Source organism: Crinia signifera, chromosome 4, assembly GCF_055691185.1.
Source record: "Crinia signifera chromosome 4, ASM5569118v1, whole genome shotgun sequence".
NCBI classification, from domain to species: domain Eukaryota; kingdom Metazoa; phylum Chordata; class Amphibia; order Anura; family Myobatrachidae; genus Crinia; species Crinia signifera.
The window spans coordinates 261,067,510-261,082,752 of NC_139220.1; the positions used below are offsets into that span (position 1 = coordinate 261,067,510).

The 15,243-nt window shown below is 43.8% G+C and overlaps 1 protein-coding gene across 2 annotated transcripts in view; it reads right to left on the bottom strand.

Annotated features, from left to right (window-relative positions):
- Positions 1 to 660: 660 nt before the first annotated feature.
- The window catches only part of UACA (uveal autoantigen with coiled-coil domains and ankyrin repeats), a 48,277-nt gene continuing 33,694 nt past the window's right edge, over positions 661 to 15,243 (bottom strand). For both annotated transcript variants that reach the window (XM_083184424.1, XM_083184425.1), the window contains exons 3-19: positions 13,572 to 13,660; positions 12,773 to 12,837; positions 11,864 to 11,921; positions 11,636 to 11,706; positions 11,437 to 11,543; positions 11,004 to 11,185; positions 10,879 to 10,916; positions 10,113 to 10,172; positions 9,920 to 10,027; positions 9,418 to 9,450; positions 9,208 to 9,306; positions 7,428 to 7,467; positions 7,220 to 7,272; positions 3,944 to 6,718; positions 3,129 to 3,248; positions 2,727 to 2,792; positions 661 to 2,483 (exon numbers count right to left, since the gene is read on the bottom strand). In XM_083184424.1, the coding sequence (XP_083040550.1) occupies positions 2,412 to 2,483; positions 2,727 to 2,792; positions 3,129 to 3,248; positions 3,944 to 6,718; positions 7,220 to 7,272; positions 7,428 to 7,467; positions 9,208 to 9,306; positions 9,418 to 9,450; positions 9,920 to 10,027; positions 10,113 to 10,172; positions 10,879 to 10,916; positions 11,004 to 11,185; positions 11,437 to 11,543; positions 11,636 to 11,706; positions 11,864 to 11,921; positions 12,773 to 12,837; positions 13,572 to 13,660 (4,036 nt within the window). In that variant the 3' untranslated portion in view covers positions 661 to 2,411. The remainder of the gene's footprint in view (positions 2,484 to 2,726; positions 2,793 to 3,128; positions 3,249 to 3,943; positions 6,719 to 7,219; positions 7,273 to 7,427; positions 7,468 to 9,207; positions 9,307 to 9,417; positions 9,451 to 9,919; positions 10,028 to 10,112; positions 10,173 to 10,878; positions 10,917 to 11,003; positions 11,186 to 11,436; positions 11,544 to 11,635; positions 11,707 to 11,863; positions 11,922 to 12,772; positions 12,838 to 13,571; positions 13,661 to 15,243) is intronic.

A 15,243-nucleotide genomic window follows, 5' to 3' on the forward strand; every position in this document is an offset into this window, starting at 1 on the left:
AAGTACCTGCTTATTTTACATACATCGGTTGGATCACTAATGTTCATTGTGTTGCATAATCACTGTGTTTGATGTACGGCTAATCAGAAATCAAGGTCAAGCAGAAGAGACACTAAAGTTACATGTAATTTAGAGCAACTTACTGCAATAGTGGCACAGGATGCTATATGTCTAGTATGCACTTACTACAACCTATAAGCGTTCCCTGAAAACTCACATCTTCAGGCAAGCTTATCAAATTCAAGAACCAGCCACTTAACCTTCATATACTGTTCCTATCTAATCATATCCCCACTGTACAGTCCACACATATCCACTCTTTTCTTCACATGTTCCATCCTCCATACCCATGGCTCAACTGCTGGCTCACCGTATCTTACAGCACACCAGGAACCTTTGCATTCTGGTGGACTTTATGCAATAAAGAATATCTATCCTTGTGTATCAATGCCTATTTCCCTATAGATTGTAAGCTTGCGAGCAGGGCCCTCATACCTTTGACTGTCTGTAACTACCCAGTTTAATACACCGTCTCCTTAAAGCGCAATGGAATATGTTGCGCTATATAACCAACTGTTAATAAATAAAATAAATAAATACCCATCCCAAGAATATGCTCTAGCAACACAGACACAGAAAGAAACACACCACAAGAAGGAATTGCGCACAATCTACATTTATTTTCATTTATATTAATCCAGTTCAGAAGCCCTTAGTATAATATACCTCAGAGTACAGACAAGAACGCTACATATTTGCCCAGATGACACCCAACACTCCTAAAGCAGAGGTCATTGAGTGAAGATGTATGCAGCTACATAAATAACTAGGACAAGAAAGTAAAGTAGGTGCGTTACCCCCAACCTATAGGACTACATGAATACTGTAGGAGTTCTGCCACCTCTAGGACTATACACTACTAAATTAGCTCACATGGAACTGGTTTCAGACCAGCTGATCAATTCCACAGAATAGGTAAATGAATCCAAATATCCATACAAAATATATATATATTTATAAATATAGATCTCTATCTATGTACTGGGAGTGTAAACTTGTATTGGAAAGTGTAAACTGGTATAAAGATAAATCTAAAAGTCTCTTTTAAAATAAAAAAATAATAATAATATACAAAAAGAAACGGCCAGCCAAGCCCATGACATACAGGTAATGAGGATACTGCAATGTTTGCTAGTCTTGGTCTCTTCTCTCTCCGGATGCCACCATGTCACTGTGTTTTGCTTGGTTTCTTTGGTTCTCACTCAAATGTTTCCCACCACTGGCAGAACAAGATGGCAATCATGGCAGAAGGATCAGATCCGCTAGTTCAATGGATCCAAGACGTTCCCTCCATACATGAAATGGCTGAAAACACACTCATCTAACCAGAAGAGTTTCCATATTAGTTGTGTTTGACAAGAGTCCTGCAGTGCCTAGATGCAGTGTGTTACAGCCCTGTGCCACCCACCCAACCAACCGCTAAAAACCTCTACGGGATTCTCAAGCTCAGTCCTCACAGTGTTAAGGATATCCATGCTTAAGCGCAGATGGTGAACAAAAAATGTAGGTGGTGCTTAATCACCTGTACATAGATCTACTACAACCTGGACTGTTGGTGTGCCTTACGGAGCGAGTTTAAAAAGCAGACGAGCAGCACCAACCAATAAACAGCTAGCAGCCTCCATGCTCTACCCAATCAGAGACTCTAATAGAAAAGAACCCACAATGAGCTCATAGTTCATTATACCTAATAGACTAGCAAACCCAACCCATGACTGACAAATAATTAGCGTTAATAAAAAACCAAGTGTGCTGGATTCCAATGGGAACCTCCATTATTAATTTCATAGGTCCCATACTCTTTAGTGTCTGTGCTAATACAGGCCACCTTCATTCTATCAGTGTTTATACATTACTATGGCCTTGTATTTTCTATAAAGATCAAAACACTTCCATGACATTTCCACTGAGCTCCTTTCTACGTCCTTCCACATCATCCGCCAGGTCCAGACTTACTCCTCCCCCCTCACCACCACTCTTACACCTTCATCACATCTCCCTTTCCTCTCCCAGCTCTCACGTATCCCTCATCACTTGCTTTTCTTTCTTCACATCCACATTTCCCATTTCCTCTCCTCAGATCAACACTTTCCTATTACTCTCTGAAATCCTAATGGTCACATCCTCCAATCACATTACAATTCCCCTTTAATATACCTATGTATCCCTTTTATCCACCTGTAGTGACCACATTATATCCAGTGTCTGTGACATTACGCACTTTCTTTGCAAAGTGCTTACTGGCTGTGAGGTGTGTGTGTGTATTGTAGAGTTTACAGAACTGTCCTCTGTGAGAGTTGCATTGCCCGCTACCCCGCCCGTTTATATATTCCGTGGCAGCAGCAGGAAAATCAGCAGACAATTTCTTGCCGCATGTGTATGATCTGTAGCAATGCGTCTTGTACATCTGCATCCATGTGGCCCTGTGGAGACACACATTACATTAGAAGAGGCAATTCGACAAGCTCATTCTGCGCTAGATTAAAAATATACATATTATTTGTTATTTATGCTTAAAGAAAGAAGCAACAATATAGGTGTGCAGGGTCATATATAATGTCAGGCATCCCGTGAAGGGAGGGAGGGATGGATACTCTGCACTGCAGACTTCTTTTCCAGATAGAAATAAATCTATTGTGAGAACTATACAGAGATCCTCTCCTTACCTGCACAGCGCTCAGCAGGTGTGACCGATATATCGAGATGATCTCTTGGTGTCTACGCTGGGTCTCCTGTGACAAAGCAGAGAGAACCATAACAGAAAACATGAAATGATGGTGCTGACGACAACATTGTCATGTGGAGATGTAGAAGTCGATTTCATTATGTTGAAGAGCACAGCAACCAAATGTAACTGTTCACAGAAGCAAGGGACATTAATGTCAAGTTTGGCCATTTTAATAAATTGGAGTTTACAGCAGATCACCGGTATTAGCCTACTTATGCTGTCATCTTACAACAGTCTCCAGTCATAGTAAGGTGGGTAGCCAAATAGGCATTCACCGCAGGTCTGAGTACATCTTTTGCCTACGATTTAGGGATAAAAGGAGTCATGTGATCCTTCTTACATCCAATTGGCACTGTAGTGATTTGATCTGCTTCTGTAGAACCTCTGCTGATTGGCTCTTCCCCGGATGCTGAGTCATAGTGCGCTTCAGCCTGTCCACATCGTTAAGAAGAGAACGAATCTTGGCAAGAGAGAAAGGGTATACATCAGACCAAGGTCTCTGGTAGAGACTCACACAGCAGACATATTAACAATGTGGTAGAATTCCATCTTTACACATTTAAAATTAAACAGAATTAGAAAGTTAGAACACTCCTAATAAACTTGATTCCGAAATCACAGCATCCCAATCTCAGTGTAAAGCAGGGGCATCTGCTGCAATGCGTCCCCTGTATTGTAGCAGGGCACCCAGTGTGTGAAACTGAGAAGCACCTTGGATAGAATGCTGAGCTCGGGGAGCACTGAGGTGTGGGTCATGAGTAATGGCCACAGATGTGTGGCACAACTGTGGCACTGCTGTGAGGCATGATAAATTTGGGGTACAAATGTGTGGCATATAATGCGTCTCATCGCAGAGAGTAATACTGAAAACTAAAAATTTTTAAAAGTAATTTAAATTCAAGGACTTTATTAGTTTTAATATTACTAGAGAATAAAGAACCCTTACCTAATTGCTGGGAGGCTAAAATTTCTGTGTTCCACTATTTTCTTGATATGGCACTCCATGAAAAAAAGTTTGCCCCTTTTAGAATTGACTAAGGCTATTCTAGCACCACCCACACACATTAATATTTGGGATTAGGAGATGAGCTTTACAGTTTAGTGCAACAGCGTAAAATGCAGTACTCGATATAAGATGTTTGTACACAGTCTCACCTGCTTTTCTTTACTTTCTAGGTCTCTGGAGGAGCTCTGAATGGTTTCCTGCAGTTCCGCTATGGTAGACCGTGACTGTTCTTGCCTCCCCATGAGTTGAGCGATCTCTTGTTCTTGACCGTTGATCTTCTGCCTTAGTTTATCGCTTTGCTTCAGTGCCTCTTTCAGTTCTTGGGCAACTTGCTTGCTATCCTCAGTATACCTATTGCTGGCTTCCTCCAGCTGGGCCACTTGTGCTTCTAGAGCGGCCTTCACAGCACCAGAATCTGATTTTTCCCTTTCCCTAATGTTCTGCAGTTCCTGTAGGTTTAGCTGTGCCCTCCTCAACTCCTCTTGGAGTCTATTCCTCTCCTTTTCAGCTGCCTGCAAAGTCTCCTCCTTTTCCCTTAATAGCTTCTGTGTAGCAGCCTCTCTCCTCTCCCAGGCATCCTTTTCCTCAGCATGCTGTGTGCTAGGGACAGAACAACCTTTCTGTTTCTCAAATTCCTGCTGCAAATTCCGGACTTTCTCCTGCATCTTCTCACTCAAGTTAACCTGGGCCTTCAGCTCCGCCTCTAAAGTCGCTTTGGTGTTTTTCAGCACGGTCTTCAGCTCATTGTGATTCTCTATGGGGATGTATTGACTGTTCAGACATTCCTGAAGTTCCTTCAAATTCTTAGTGGCCTGGAGATTCTCTTGCTGCAACAAATTGTGTTTCTCTGTGGCCTCCACTTGCGACTTCTGTAAATTCTCCACGCAACCGCGCAGTTCCTCCAACTCTCTAAGCATTGAACCCTCTTCCTGCTTTCGAGCTGCGCGTTCATCAAGAAGGCTGCGCTCAGCAATCTCCAGTTTCTCCCTCAGGTTCAAAGTTTCCTGTTGCTGCTTTAAGAGAGCATCTCGAGTCTCCTGCATTACACGGCACTGTTTCTGTAACTCTGACTCCATTTCTTTCCGTACTGCCTGGAAGCTCTTCTCCTTTTCTTCCATGCTAGTAAGTGGCGCATACTTTTCAGCGATGCAGCGCTGCAGTGTGTCCAGCTCTGCTCTCTGTTCTTTGATCGCTGCCTGCAGCCTCTTAGCCTCCTCTTTTTCGCTCTGGTAATCCGCATGGGCCTTTAAATACGCTTGCTTCATCTGCTCTTCGCATTTCTGCAGCTCTGACACTTTCTCCTCATGCTGCTTCTTAGTCACATAAACGGATTGTATCTGTTCATTCAATTTCTGCAGCTGTGACTTCAACTCTTCATGTGTACTAGATTCTTTAGATATTTGAGATTGCAATTCTGCATTTATTGCAGCCTCGCTGTTCAGTCTTTCTTGCAATTCGGCCTCTTTTGCAACCTTACTCTGCAGCTGATACTGCAATTCGGACTTCAGTGCCTTCTCTCTGACCAGCTGTGCTTGCAGGGCTGCTTGTTTACTGACCTCGCTCTGTAACTCTGCCCTTATCTCGGTCAGATTTCTTGTCTCGCTATCTAGTTGCTTCCTGGTTATGGCCATCTCAGCTTTAGCTTTCTCTAACTCCGAGGTCAGTGCGGCAGAGGCCTGCAGGTGCGTTGTCAGCGGTATGTGGTTTTCCCGCAGACTCGAATTCTCTAAGAGGAGAGAACTAGCTCTGCTTGCTTCCTCCTCACATTTCTTTGATGCTTCTGCCAACTGTGTCTGCAGTTGTTTGACCTTTAACTGCAGTTCCTTCATATCGTTTTCATGTTCCTTACGAGGAGTCGTGGATGCCTGGAGGAGAACCATGCCCTCCTTTAAGGTCTTTTTCTCCTCCAGCAACTTGCCCTGCTCCAGCTCAGCCTTCTTGTGATTCTGCTCAGACTCAGCTAATTTTTGGCTTAGTTGGGCAATGGTCTCCTCGCAGGCTCTCTTGGTCTCTGCGTGCAGCTGTGCTGGGACATGCTTACTCCTCATCTGCCCCTTTAACTCCTCAATCTGCCGTTGAAGCAAGACTTTCTCCGCCTGCAGCTTCTCGTTTTCCCGGGTGAAAGTGCTGCTCTTTACTTTCATTTCATCCAGTTCCTTCTTAAGTGTCTCCCACTTTGCATCTGACCTCCTCTTCTCCCCATTTGCAGTCTCCAGCTGATCTTTAAGCTGTAACATCGCCTTCTCTGCCTCTTCAAGGCTCCGTGACTTCTCATTCACCTCATTAGTCAGGAGGCATCTCATGTTCTCAAACTTGTCTGTTGTGACAGAGAGAGCCAGATGCTCTCCAGCTTCCTGAGCCCTTCGCTCTGCATGCTCCTTGTCCTCCTCACACACCGCCAGCTCGTCCTGCAGGCGACGGTTCTCCTTGCGTAAGCGAACCTCCTCTCTGCGCAGCTCCTGCACCAACAGCTCGTTGTGGCGCAGCTGGTTGCGTAACTTCCCAACTTCGGCAGATGCGCCTTCATATTTCCCCTTTATCTCCCTCAGCTGTTCCTGCAGTTCCTCCGCACGAGAGTTGCCACTCAGCGCTTCCTGTGTCAGGTGATCTTTGAGGGCCAGGAAATGTGACTGCATCTGCTTCACTTTGCTCTCGGAGTCTAGCATGCGCTTCTGCACATCACGCAGAGCTTCTTCCAGCTGTCTGATCTGCTGGTCTGACTCCATCTTGCTTCGGTCTCTCTCAGAGGCCAGTGCCAAACACTCCGAAGATCTCCGTGACAGCTCCTGCTGAAGCCTCAGTGCTTCTTCCCTGGCCACCTCATAGTATCTGCGAACAGTCTCCAACTCTTGACGCTGTTCAGTATTCTCCCCAGGAAGCTCCAAAGGTCGCAGCTGAGACCTGGCCGGCAGGTTAGCTGCTTGCTGGAGAGAGAGTAGAACAACATTCATCATACATAAGGTACCAAAGGGAGACACACTTAAATCTCAACTGATATTACACCTTTGAGCGCCATCGTTGCTGTGTTCTTGTTTTGGGTGCAATATTTAACTAAACGTCAATCAATTGACTTTGGCTGTATCTGTATTTATTTATACCAAAAGGAACAGTCGCTGTGAGCGGCGCTGGCATTTTTAGCGGATATTTTGAGGATCGCTCACAGCATCGTTGGCACTCAAAGGGTTAATAAACACACGCCGTGCAGTATGCTAATTTATAAACTAATATAAAAACAATTGCAAATCAAAAACACATATGGTTAGGAACATAAACAGCTCTGAGAAGTGTGACACGCAAGGATATTCATCTATCAACAGATTAATAAAACTAGTATGTATATCCTTATGTCCATTACTACCACTTGAGGGCGCCAAATACAGCAGTAAAGTTACAATTCTGCATTGCTTTTCACCTACACACTGTACCTGAGGATCAAGGCTTAGAACAAGATTCTGCTTCATTACAACCTCTTCTTTTCCTAAACGTAAGAGATAAAATCAGAGTTCTCCTAATAATATGAGAGAGAGAGAGAGAGAGAGAGAGATAGATAGAGAGATATAGAGAGAGATATATAGAGAGAGATATATAGAGAGAGATAGATGTATATAGAGAGAGATAGAGAGATAGATTTACCAGGGCTGAATGGGCTGCTTGGGGTGGAGGAATTCTTCTGCTGGAAAACACAATATGAAACTAGTTTACACTGTGGTCAGACTTCCCCCTGAGCTACAGTGGACAAGAATATGATTATCTTTTGCATTTAATGGTTCTGACAAAACATTTTCAGTCTGAGTCAGCGAGAAAACCGCCTTCTGTATGTACTGCACAATTTGCTGGTAATCTGTGTAATCTGATTCTACATTAGCCACACATGCAGCTTCATATTTTAAAGATTGATCAGGTGAAACATAATATTTGAGATCAGCAAGTTTTAGAATGTGGGAACTTGGTTGCCTACAGGAAGGTTATGGTATAGGGCAAGGATGGGGAACCTTTGGCCCTCCAGCTGTTAAACTACACATCCCAGAATGCCCTGCTACAGTTTTGCTATTTGGCCCTGCTACAACTGTTGCAAGGAATGCTGGGATATGTAGTTCAACAGCTGGAGGGTAGAAGGTTCCCCATCCCTAGTATCACTAGGTCAACCACTAATGGTCGACCGTAACTGGGTCAACATCTGAAAATAGTCGACATACCACAGGTCGACATGGAAAATGGAAATGGTGGACACGAGTTTCTCTCGGGTTTTTGTGTCTGATGACATGTGTCGATATGGACACCATATAAGTGTACCACTGCGCCCAACAAGCTTCGAGCAAGGTGCCGCGTTGTGCGCGTCACATAATTATATTCTCACTCTATGCCACATGTCTTCAACCTGTGGCCCTCCAGATGTTCTGGAACTACATGTCCCAGCATGCCCTGACAGTTTTGGCATGCTCCTATAGGAAAAATATGTGGCAATGCATGTTGGAACATGTAGTTTCACAACATCTGGAGGGCCACATGTTGAAGACCCATGATCTATGCCTACCTGGATAGAAAAGTATGTAACAAGTCGATCTACACCACAAAAAAACGTGAAAAACCCACGTCGACCATGTCCATGTCAACCATAAGCCTTTGTTAACTTCTGTCAATGCCGCCCTATGGTATTGTTGACCATTTTCAGGTGTCGACCATTAATGGTCGACATTGTCATCCCAGGGACCGGATACCTTACAGAAATGGATTTTATGAAGCACTTGCATAACGCACCTTAAAAATGCTTTTAGCTATACATTATGAAAACCTAATTACAAAATGTTTAGACTGGAAAGTTAGATCTCTTCCAGTCTCTTGCAGACATTACATACAATAACCATAAAGAGCACATATCACCGTAATTATGTGCATATTTCCTTTTGCCGGGATGCAGTTGAAATCCCGGCGGTCTAAATCCCGACTGCCGAAATCCCAGCACTTTGTCCCTCTGTGGGTGTCCATAGAGGGTGAATAAATTGGTGTGCCGAGCGTAGCGAGTCCGCAAGGAAGGGGGGGGCAATCCATGCCCCCCCCCCCTTTTCGGAATTTCGGCGGTCGGTATTTTGACCACCGGGATTTCAAACCAATCCCCTTTTGCCAACAGCGAGCCAGTAACACACACACAAGAACCCAGAGCAGGATGAGATCCTGCAGGAAAGCCAGAATATTCAGGTTGAAAAAAAAAAAAATACAGCTTTTCAGAAACACATCATAAACTACAGTATTGTGATCCTTTTAAGTTATATTGGTCCTCACTCCATTGGTCCTCACTCACTCCACACTTACTAGAACAGGAAGTCTTTAGTCCCCATTTCTCACACTGTCCCACTATTCAGAACCGAACCTCTACACATTTCCAGATACCTTCGCCCCCATCTCTCCCTCTTACCTCATAATGCCGCATTTTTCCTCGCAGGTTCTCCATAGTTCTCAGACTCTCTTCCAATTCTTTTTCTTTTACTTCCAGCAGCGATTTCAGCTCCTCCCTCTGAATGAACAATAGGGGGAAACAAAAAAAAAAGAGAAAATGCTTCCGTTAGACCCACATAAAGCACAGATGCACACCGCACCCCAGAGGTGAGGAAGCCCAGACTTTTACCTCGTTCTCCAGGTCGTCAGTCATCATCTGTTCCTGCAATACAAAGTCAGCGTAAGTGCCCCGTCTGACACAAAAGCACAATCCTAGGGTTTATTACTCACAGTAACTAGCACACAGACCCTACTGGAAACCCCACCTAGTTCCCCCCACATACAAAAACACAGCCTACCACACCCCAATTCTCTGTGGCTGCAGAAATAAGCTACTTCCTGTAGTCTGTACACATGGTCAGGGAGATTTTCCCAGTTGTTTTCATAAAAGGGGTGTTGGGTACGCTTGTAATTAATTCCTTGTTTTAAGTGGAAGTTAGCAGAAATTATGGGTGGGCACTCCTCTTATCGTATCCACACCCCAGTCAATAAATAAACACAAATACATGATGACCTACACATATAAAATGCATCACACTACTGCATATAGCCGAGGAGGACATAATGCATGCCTTGTTCTGATCTATAATCATGCAATGGTTAATGAATCAATATTAAATAGTGGACTCCACCTGGTTGAGCTGCAGCTGTAAGCCCCCCACTTTATCTAGCAGGCTGCGCTGCTCATGCTGTATCTTCCTCAGTTTCTCCCGTAGATCTTCGTTTTCAAGTTCCAAGTCCTGATTGCAAACGGAACAAGACGATGGTGTGAGTATACACAAGTGTGATAGAACCGCTGTACGGTCTCCCCATACGAGCACACACCTGTGACTGGTCCTTAGACTTTGCCTGCGACTCCTCTTTTGAATTGTGCTTTGCCCATTTCTGTATGGCGGTAAAAAATTATTATAATAATAATTTATGGGCCATCATGATTTGCATACAGAGAATAGGAGACCAATGTTCAGCACAGAGAGCATAGCCAGAAGGCACATTAATAATTACATTACTTTTGTAAGAAATAGAAGCAAAGGCGCACCCACCAATTACATCTGACTAAAACTGCTGTCACATCATTGCTAGGTGCAGGACATGCGGTAGTAAAAAAATATTTAATTTACTTTAGCAAAACAAAGGAACAACAGAATATTAACAATACTAACTAATTGGATTGTAACCACCAAGAGTACAGCCAATATATTCAGGCATGGGCTGGGTGACAGTAAACAGACTGCAGGGTGTGCTGGGAACAGCTGTACACAAAGCATCTCATCCTCTATTGCTGTGTACAGCACAATGTATATTGTTGGATGGTACATATAAAAGCTGGTCATGGAAAGCCACATGACAAACAATATCTACAGGTAGTAATTACACTACACTAATATCTATCTATATAGGTTTCCACAGGATCTATTTATGACTGAAAGTTCTTCTGAAAAAAAAAAAGGGGTTAATAACGGGCAGGATAGCATTAACTAAAAAATGCTGAGGGGAATCTTAACATTACCCTCTGCCATTATCCACAAGATACTTATATGAAACTGGCGATTCTAAATGCACGTTACAGAGTCTGATGTCTCTCACTCACCGCACGCAGGGACACCATGCTGCGTACAGGCTCGGTCCCTGTGGGAAGATACAACCAGTTAAGAACTTCTCTTGAAGGGCATCCACTGTAAATAGATCACTCTACAGAATATGAAAACCTGGCACCTCTCGGGGAGCTCTCTACCGCTGTCCTGATCATGGACAGGATATCAAGGTTATCGCCGATCCTGCTGTAATAGGCACAGTCATGTCCCAAGGAGTCAACTAGGCCAACGTCAGCCCCTGCTCTCAGAAGCACTTCCACAGTCTCCCTGCATCCGTATTCACACCCAAGCATCAGAGCCGTCCTGTGGAACAGAAATAGCAATTACTATATAGGCATACACATCTACTCAACTTTATCAGACAATTGGACCAGCATGCATGCGGTGGGAGAGAAGAGGACGGGGGTGAAGAGCCGACACAGGGAAGGTGCAGCTAAAACAGGAGCAACAGCTGGTTGAGGCTGACGGGGCACAGGACTACTAGAAAATAATATAGAAGAGACGCATCCCATAGTAACAAAAGTACCTAGATAATACTTCTCTCCTACACCTACTTATTTTGCTTGTCCCGGGCATTGATATCTGCCCCCTTCTCTATCAGGAGTTGACATATTGCTGGACGACACATTTGTGTGGCCAAAGCGAGTGGTGTTCTTCCATCCTTTGGAGGAAAGAAGTAGAGAGCAGAGGGTAAGTATTTAATCAGGAGATCAGAGTGGGAGTGAAGGAAATGCGGCTCTCTGGAATTCTCACCAAGTCTTTTGCATTTACTGAAGCGCCGTGATCACATAGAAGCTGCACACTGGAGCAGCAGTCGGACATGGCTGTGCAAGAGGAAGAAAGCAGAACATAGATTCAGAAGTGGGGCACTGAATCGCGTCAAAGGCAGTGAATTAAAATCTAATTCCAAAAACAATTAAAAATGACCAACTGATTCTGGGATGGGGGGGACCCAACAGGCTAGGAAACCTGTTCTCTCACCTGCATCGTGCAGCGCTGTCCTGCCCTGCAGATCCACATTCTCAGTTGGGCAGTTGAACTGAAAATGAAGAAAACATGAGCTCTCTAAATACATTTTTATGTTGAATATAAAAAGTCAAGCAAGGGAAAGAACGGTCTGCTCTATAATATTACTCATAGCTATCTAGTCACCACGAGGAGCACCGCTACATGATTATGAGGAAGGAAATGACAGGGGCAGTATGTGGGAAAGAGTGGGATCATTGTTCGCTCTTATCCAAAAAGAGATAAAAGATTCAATAGCTTTACTTGGTGGGAGACATTCTCCACAGGAAGAGGAGCAACAGAACACGAGGACATGCACTGAAACTAGAGGGAGGAAGATTCAGGGGAAATTTGAGGAAGAATTACTTCACAGAAAGAGTAGTGGATAAGTGGAATAGCCTCCCAACAGAGGTGGTAGAGGCAAATACAGTAGTACAATTTAAACATGCTTGGGATAGGCATATTGATATCCTTCCCCAAAAATAAGGATCAAATATGGTTTGAGGTAACAGGTTTAAAAAAGGGGCAGACTAGATGGGCCAAGTGGTTCTTATCTGCCGTCAAATTCTATGTTTCGATGTTTACTTCCCTTCTGGTAACGCTTACATGATGCAAAGCCAATTAGAATAGGTGGCTACTGTAGGTAATTTTTTGACATAATATTAAGCATTGCCTATATTACTATATAGGTTGTAGTACAAGGCAAAAGGTATAGACATACAGGCAGAAGATACAACTGCTCCTTCTGTGATATATACAAAATGTACACCTACATGAGCAATTAGAAAACTATCCCTAATCTTGTAGAAGAATGTGCCTAACAATAGCAAAGAGAATGATGACATTTGATTTTCAGATCTTCACAATAGACACAGCGCCACCTACCTGCAGTAGCTTCTGCAAACATAGGGAGTGGCCATACTTCGCTGACAGGTGCAACGCATTTCTCCCTGACAAAACATTTACATATTTAGATTGAAAAAAATTAAATAAAATTTAAAAGCATAAAACGCATCTAGGTGTACTGACAATTTTAAAGCAGCGTACAGAGTTTACAGTCTCCATTTTTACATTTAAGCTCCCACTTGGTCTGTCTTATACTGCACAATACACATTTTGTTCTGAAAGTGTTTCTGCCAGCAGAAAAGTGAAGCAGCTATGCCACCTCAGACATTAGATGCCCATGTATTGGTATTCATTAAATCTGGGAAAGCGTGAAATTGGAGAGAAATAAAACAACTGACCAATCAGCTTTTAACTTCCATGTAACTGACTGTTTTACAGCTAAGCGCTGATTGGTTAGTACCTAATCGCTATAGACTTTATCCCTCTCCAAACTTTGATAAGTCTCCCCCTAAATCATAAGGAAACAGTATAATTACATTGAACCTGCTGTTTGCAGCGAGTAAAAGTTTGATCAGAAAAGCTCAACTGAGGTGAGAGTAGGTGTGAGAGGAACGCCATACATAGGGCCACTTAGCTTCAAAAGTGATAAAATGGACAGTGATAAATGACCAACCAATCAGCTCCTGCCTGACATTTTTCAAACACAGTCTCTGACATGGTAAGTAGGAGCTGATTGGCTGGCTGTTTATCACTCTCCATTTTATCACTTCTGAAGCTTAGTGCATCTGGCCCATAGAATGCTGTGTCCAGGACACAGACCATCCAGGGATGAACATACCAGCAGCATCCGGAGCAGTGAGATCCACCCCATGTAATAAGATGGCATTCAGACACTCCAGATGACCCTTTGAAGCAACAACGTGGAAACTGAAAAAAATAAAATAAAAAAAGACATACATGAAAACAATAATAAAAATTTCAAGTGAATAAACTGCAGGGAATGTATTAAACAGGGCACCTTATAATTAAGGAATGACGTATGCTTCAGTGTGTTGTGCTTTACTAGGCTTCCTGTAAAGAACTAAATAAACAACGCCGTACTTACACACATCCTGCCCAGGTTTATAGGCAGGACCATCCCATGAGTGGATGATATACAGATACTCACCACTTTAGTCATCTGTATGAAATACGGTTTACAAATACAATTGGTCACTGGCCTTTTAAATCATTCATTAAAATAACAGCAGGTAGGCACACGGGACTCTGGCTTGGATCCACCTGCCTGTAACAGGGCTTATGTCACTTTCGTAGCGGTGTCACCAGCGCTCAATATCCCACCCCCCGGGTGTACACAGCATAGTAATCCCAGTGTGTGATGGGGTTTATAGTTTCCCATGCATAGGTGAAATAATTGGCACAATATGGCCCCATTCGCCTCCCGCTGCCACTGCAAGATATCTCTGTCTCCATAAATGGCAAAGAAACTCAGTGCTCAGTGTGAGCAAACAAACACCGATCTGAGAACAGAACAAGCATGCAGGATAGCACTGGGACTCCTGGCAAGATGAGATCCTCTGGATACGGATAGAATTTAGTATTACAAGTATTACATTTCAGCGGTGTCTAATAGGCATATGGTCATGGGGTCACCAGCAAGTTGTTAGACAGTCATTAGGTCGACATGAGTCTATGTTGACAGGTTCAAAAGGTCGACATGGGGATTTTTTTAATTGTTTTGAGCCGACAGACGGCATTTCATGCCCTACCATCCACTAGGGCGTGGTGGGAGAATAAAATAGCGTGCCGAGCGCAGCGAGCCCGAAGCATGGCGAGCCATGCGAGGGGTCGCGGTGCACTTTAACCTGTGTTCATGTCGACTGTCGGGCAAAAAAAACGTGAAAAACCCCCATGTCGACCTTTTGACTGTCAACCTAACCCATGTCGACCTTTTGACTGTAAACCTAACACATGTCAACCTAGACACATGTCGACCTAATGACTGTCTAACAACTTGCTGGTGACCAACTGATCCACACCCGTTTTATAGGAGATTCCAGATTCCAGAGCTCTCAGAGCATGGCCCTGTGATGCTACATAACCTCCATGCAGCTCATTCCGATCGTACAATGGGGTTATCCATGCGGTTCACCCCTCCCCCCAATGCCGCCATTTATCAGGGATTATACTTCGGTGTATCAGGCACTTCAAGCATAATCTGTGATAAGCAGCCGTCAGAGCCGTGATAACACATGGGATCAGGCACTTTATTGGCCAAAAATAACGGATTGCACTTGGAGGTGGGGCCAGGGCATCACACAGGGAAGCATGTTAAACACAAGGGCCTGACGCACTGCACTGCATGCATCAGGTCTTTGTACACTACAGCACTATAACACAAACAGCCAGGCACGCATATAGAATCTATATGAAATGAAAAATAGATTCATACACAAGCCCGGCTGTGTCTTGGCAGCCTGACCGTCCATTACACCCAGGAATTACATTTT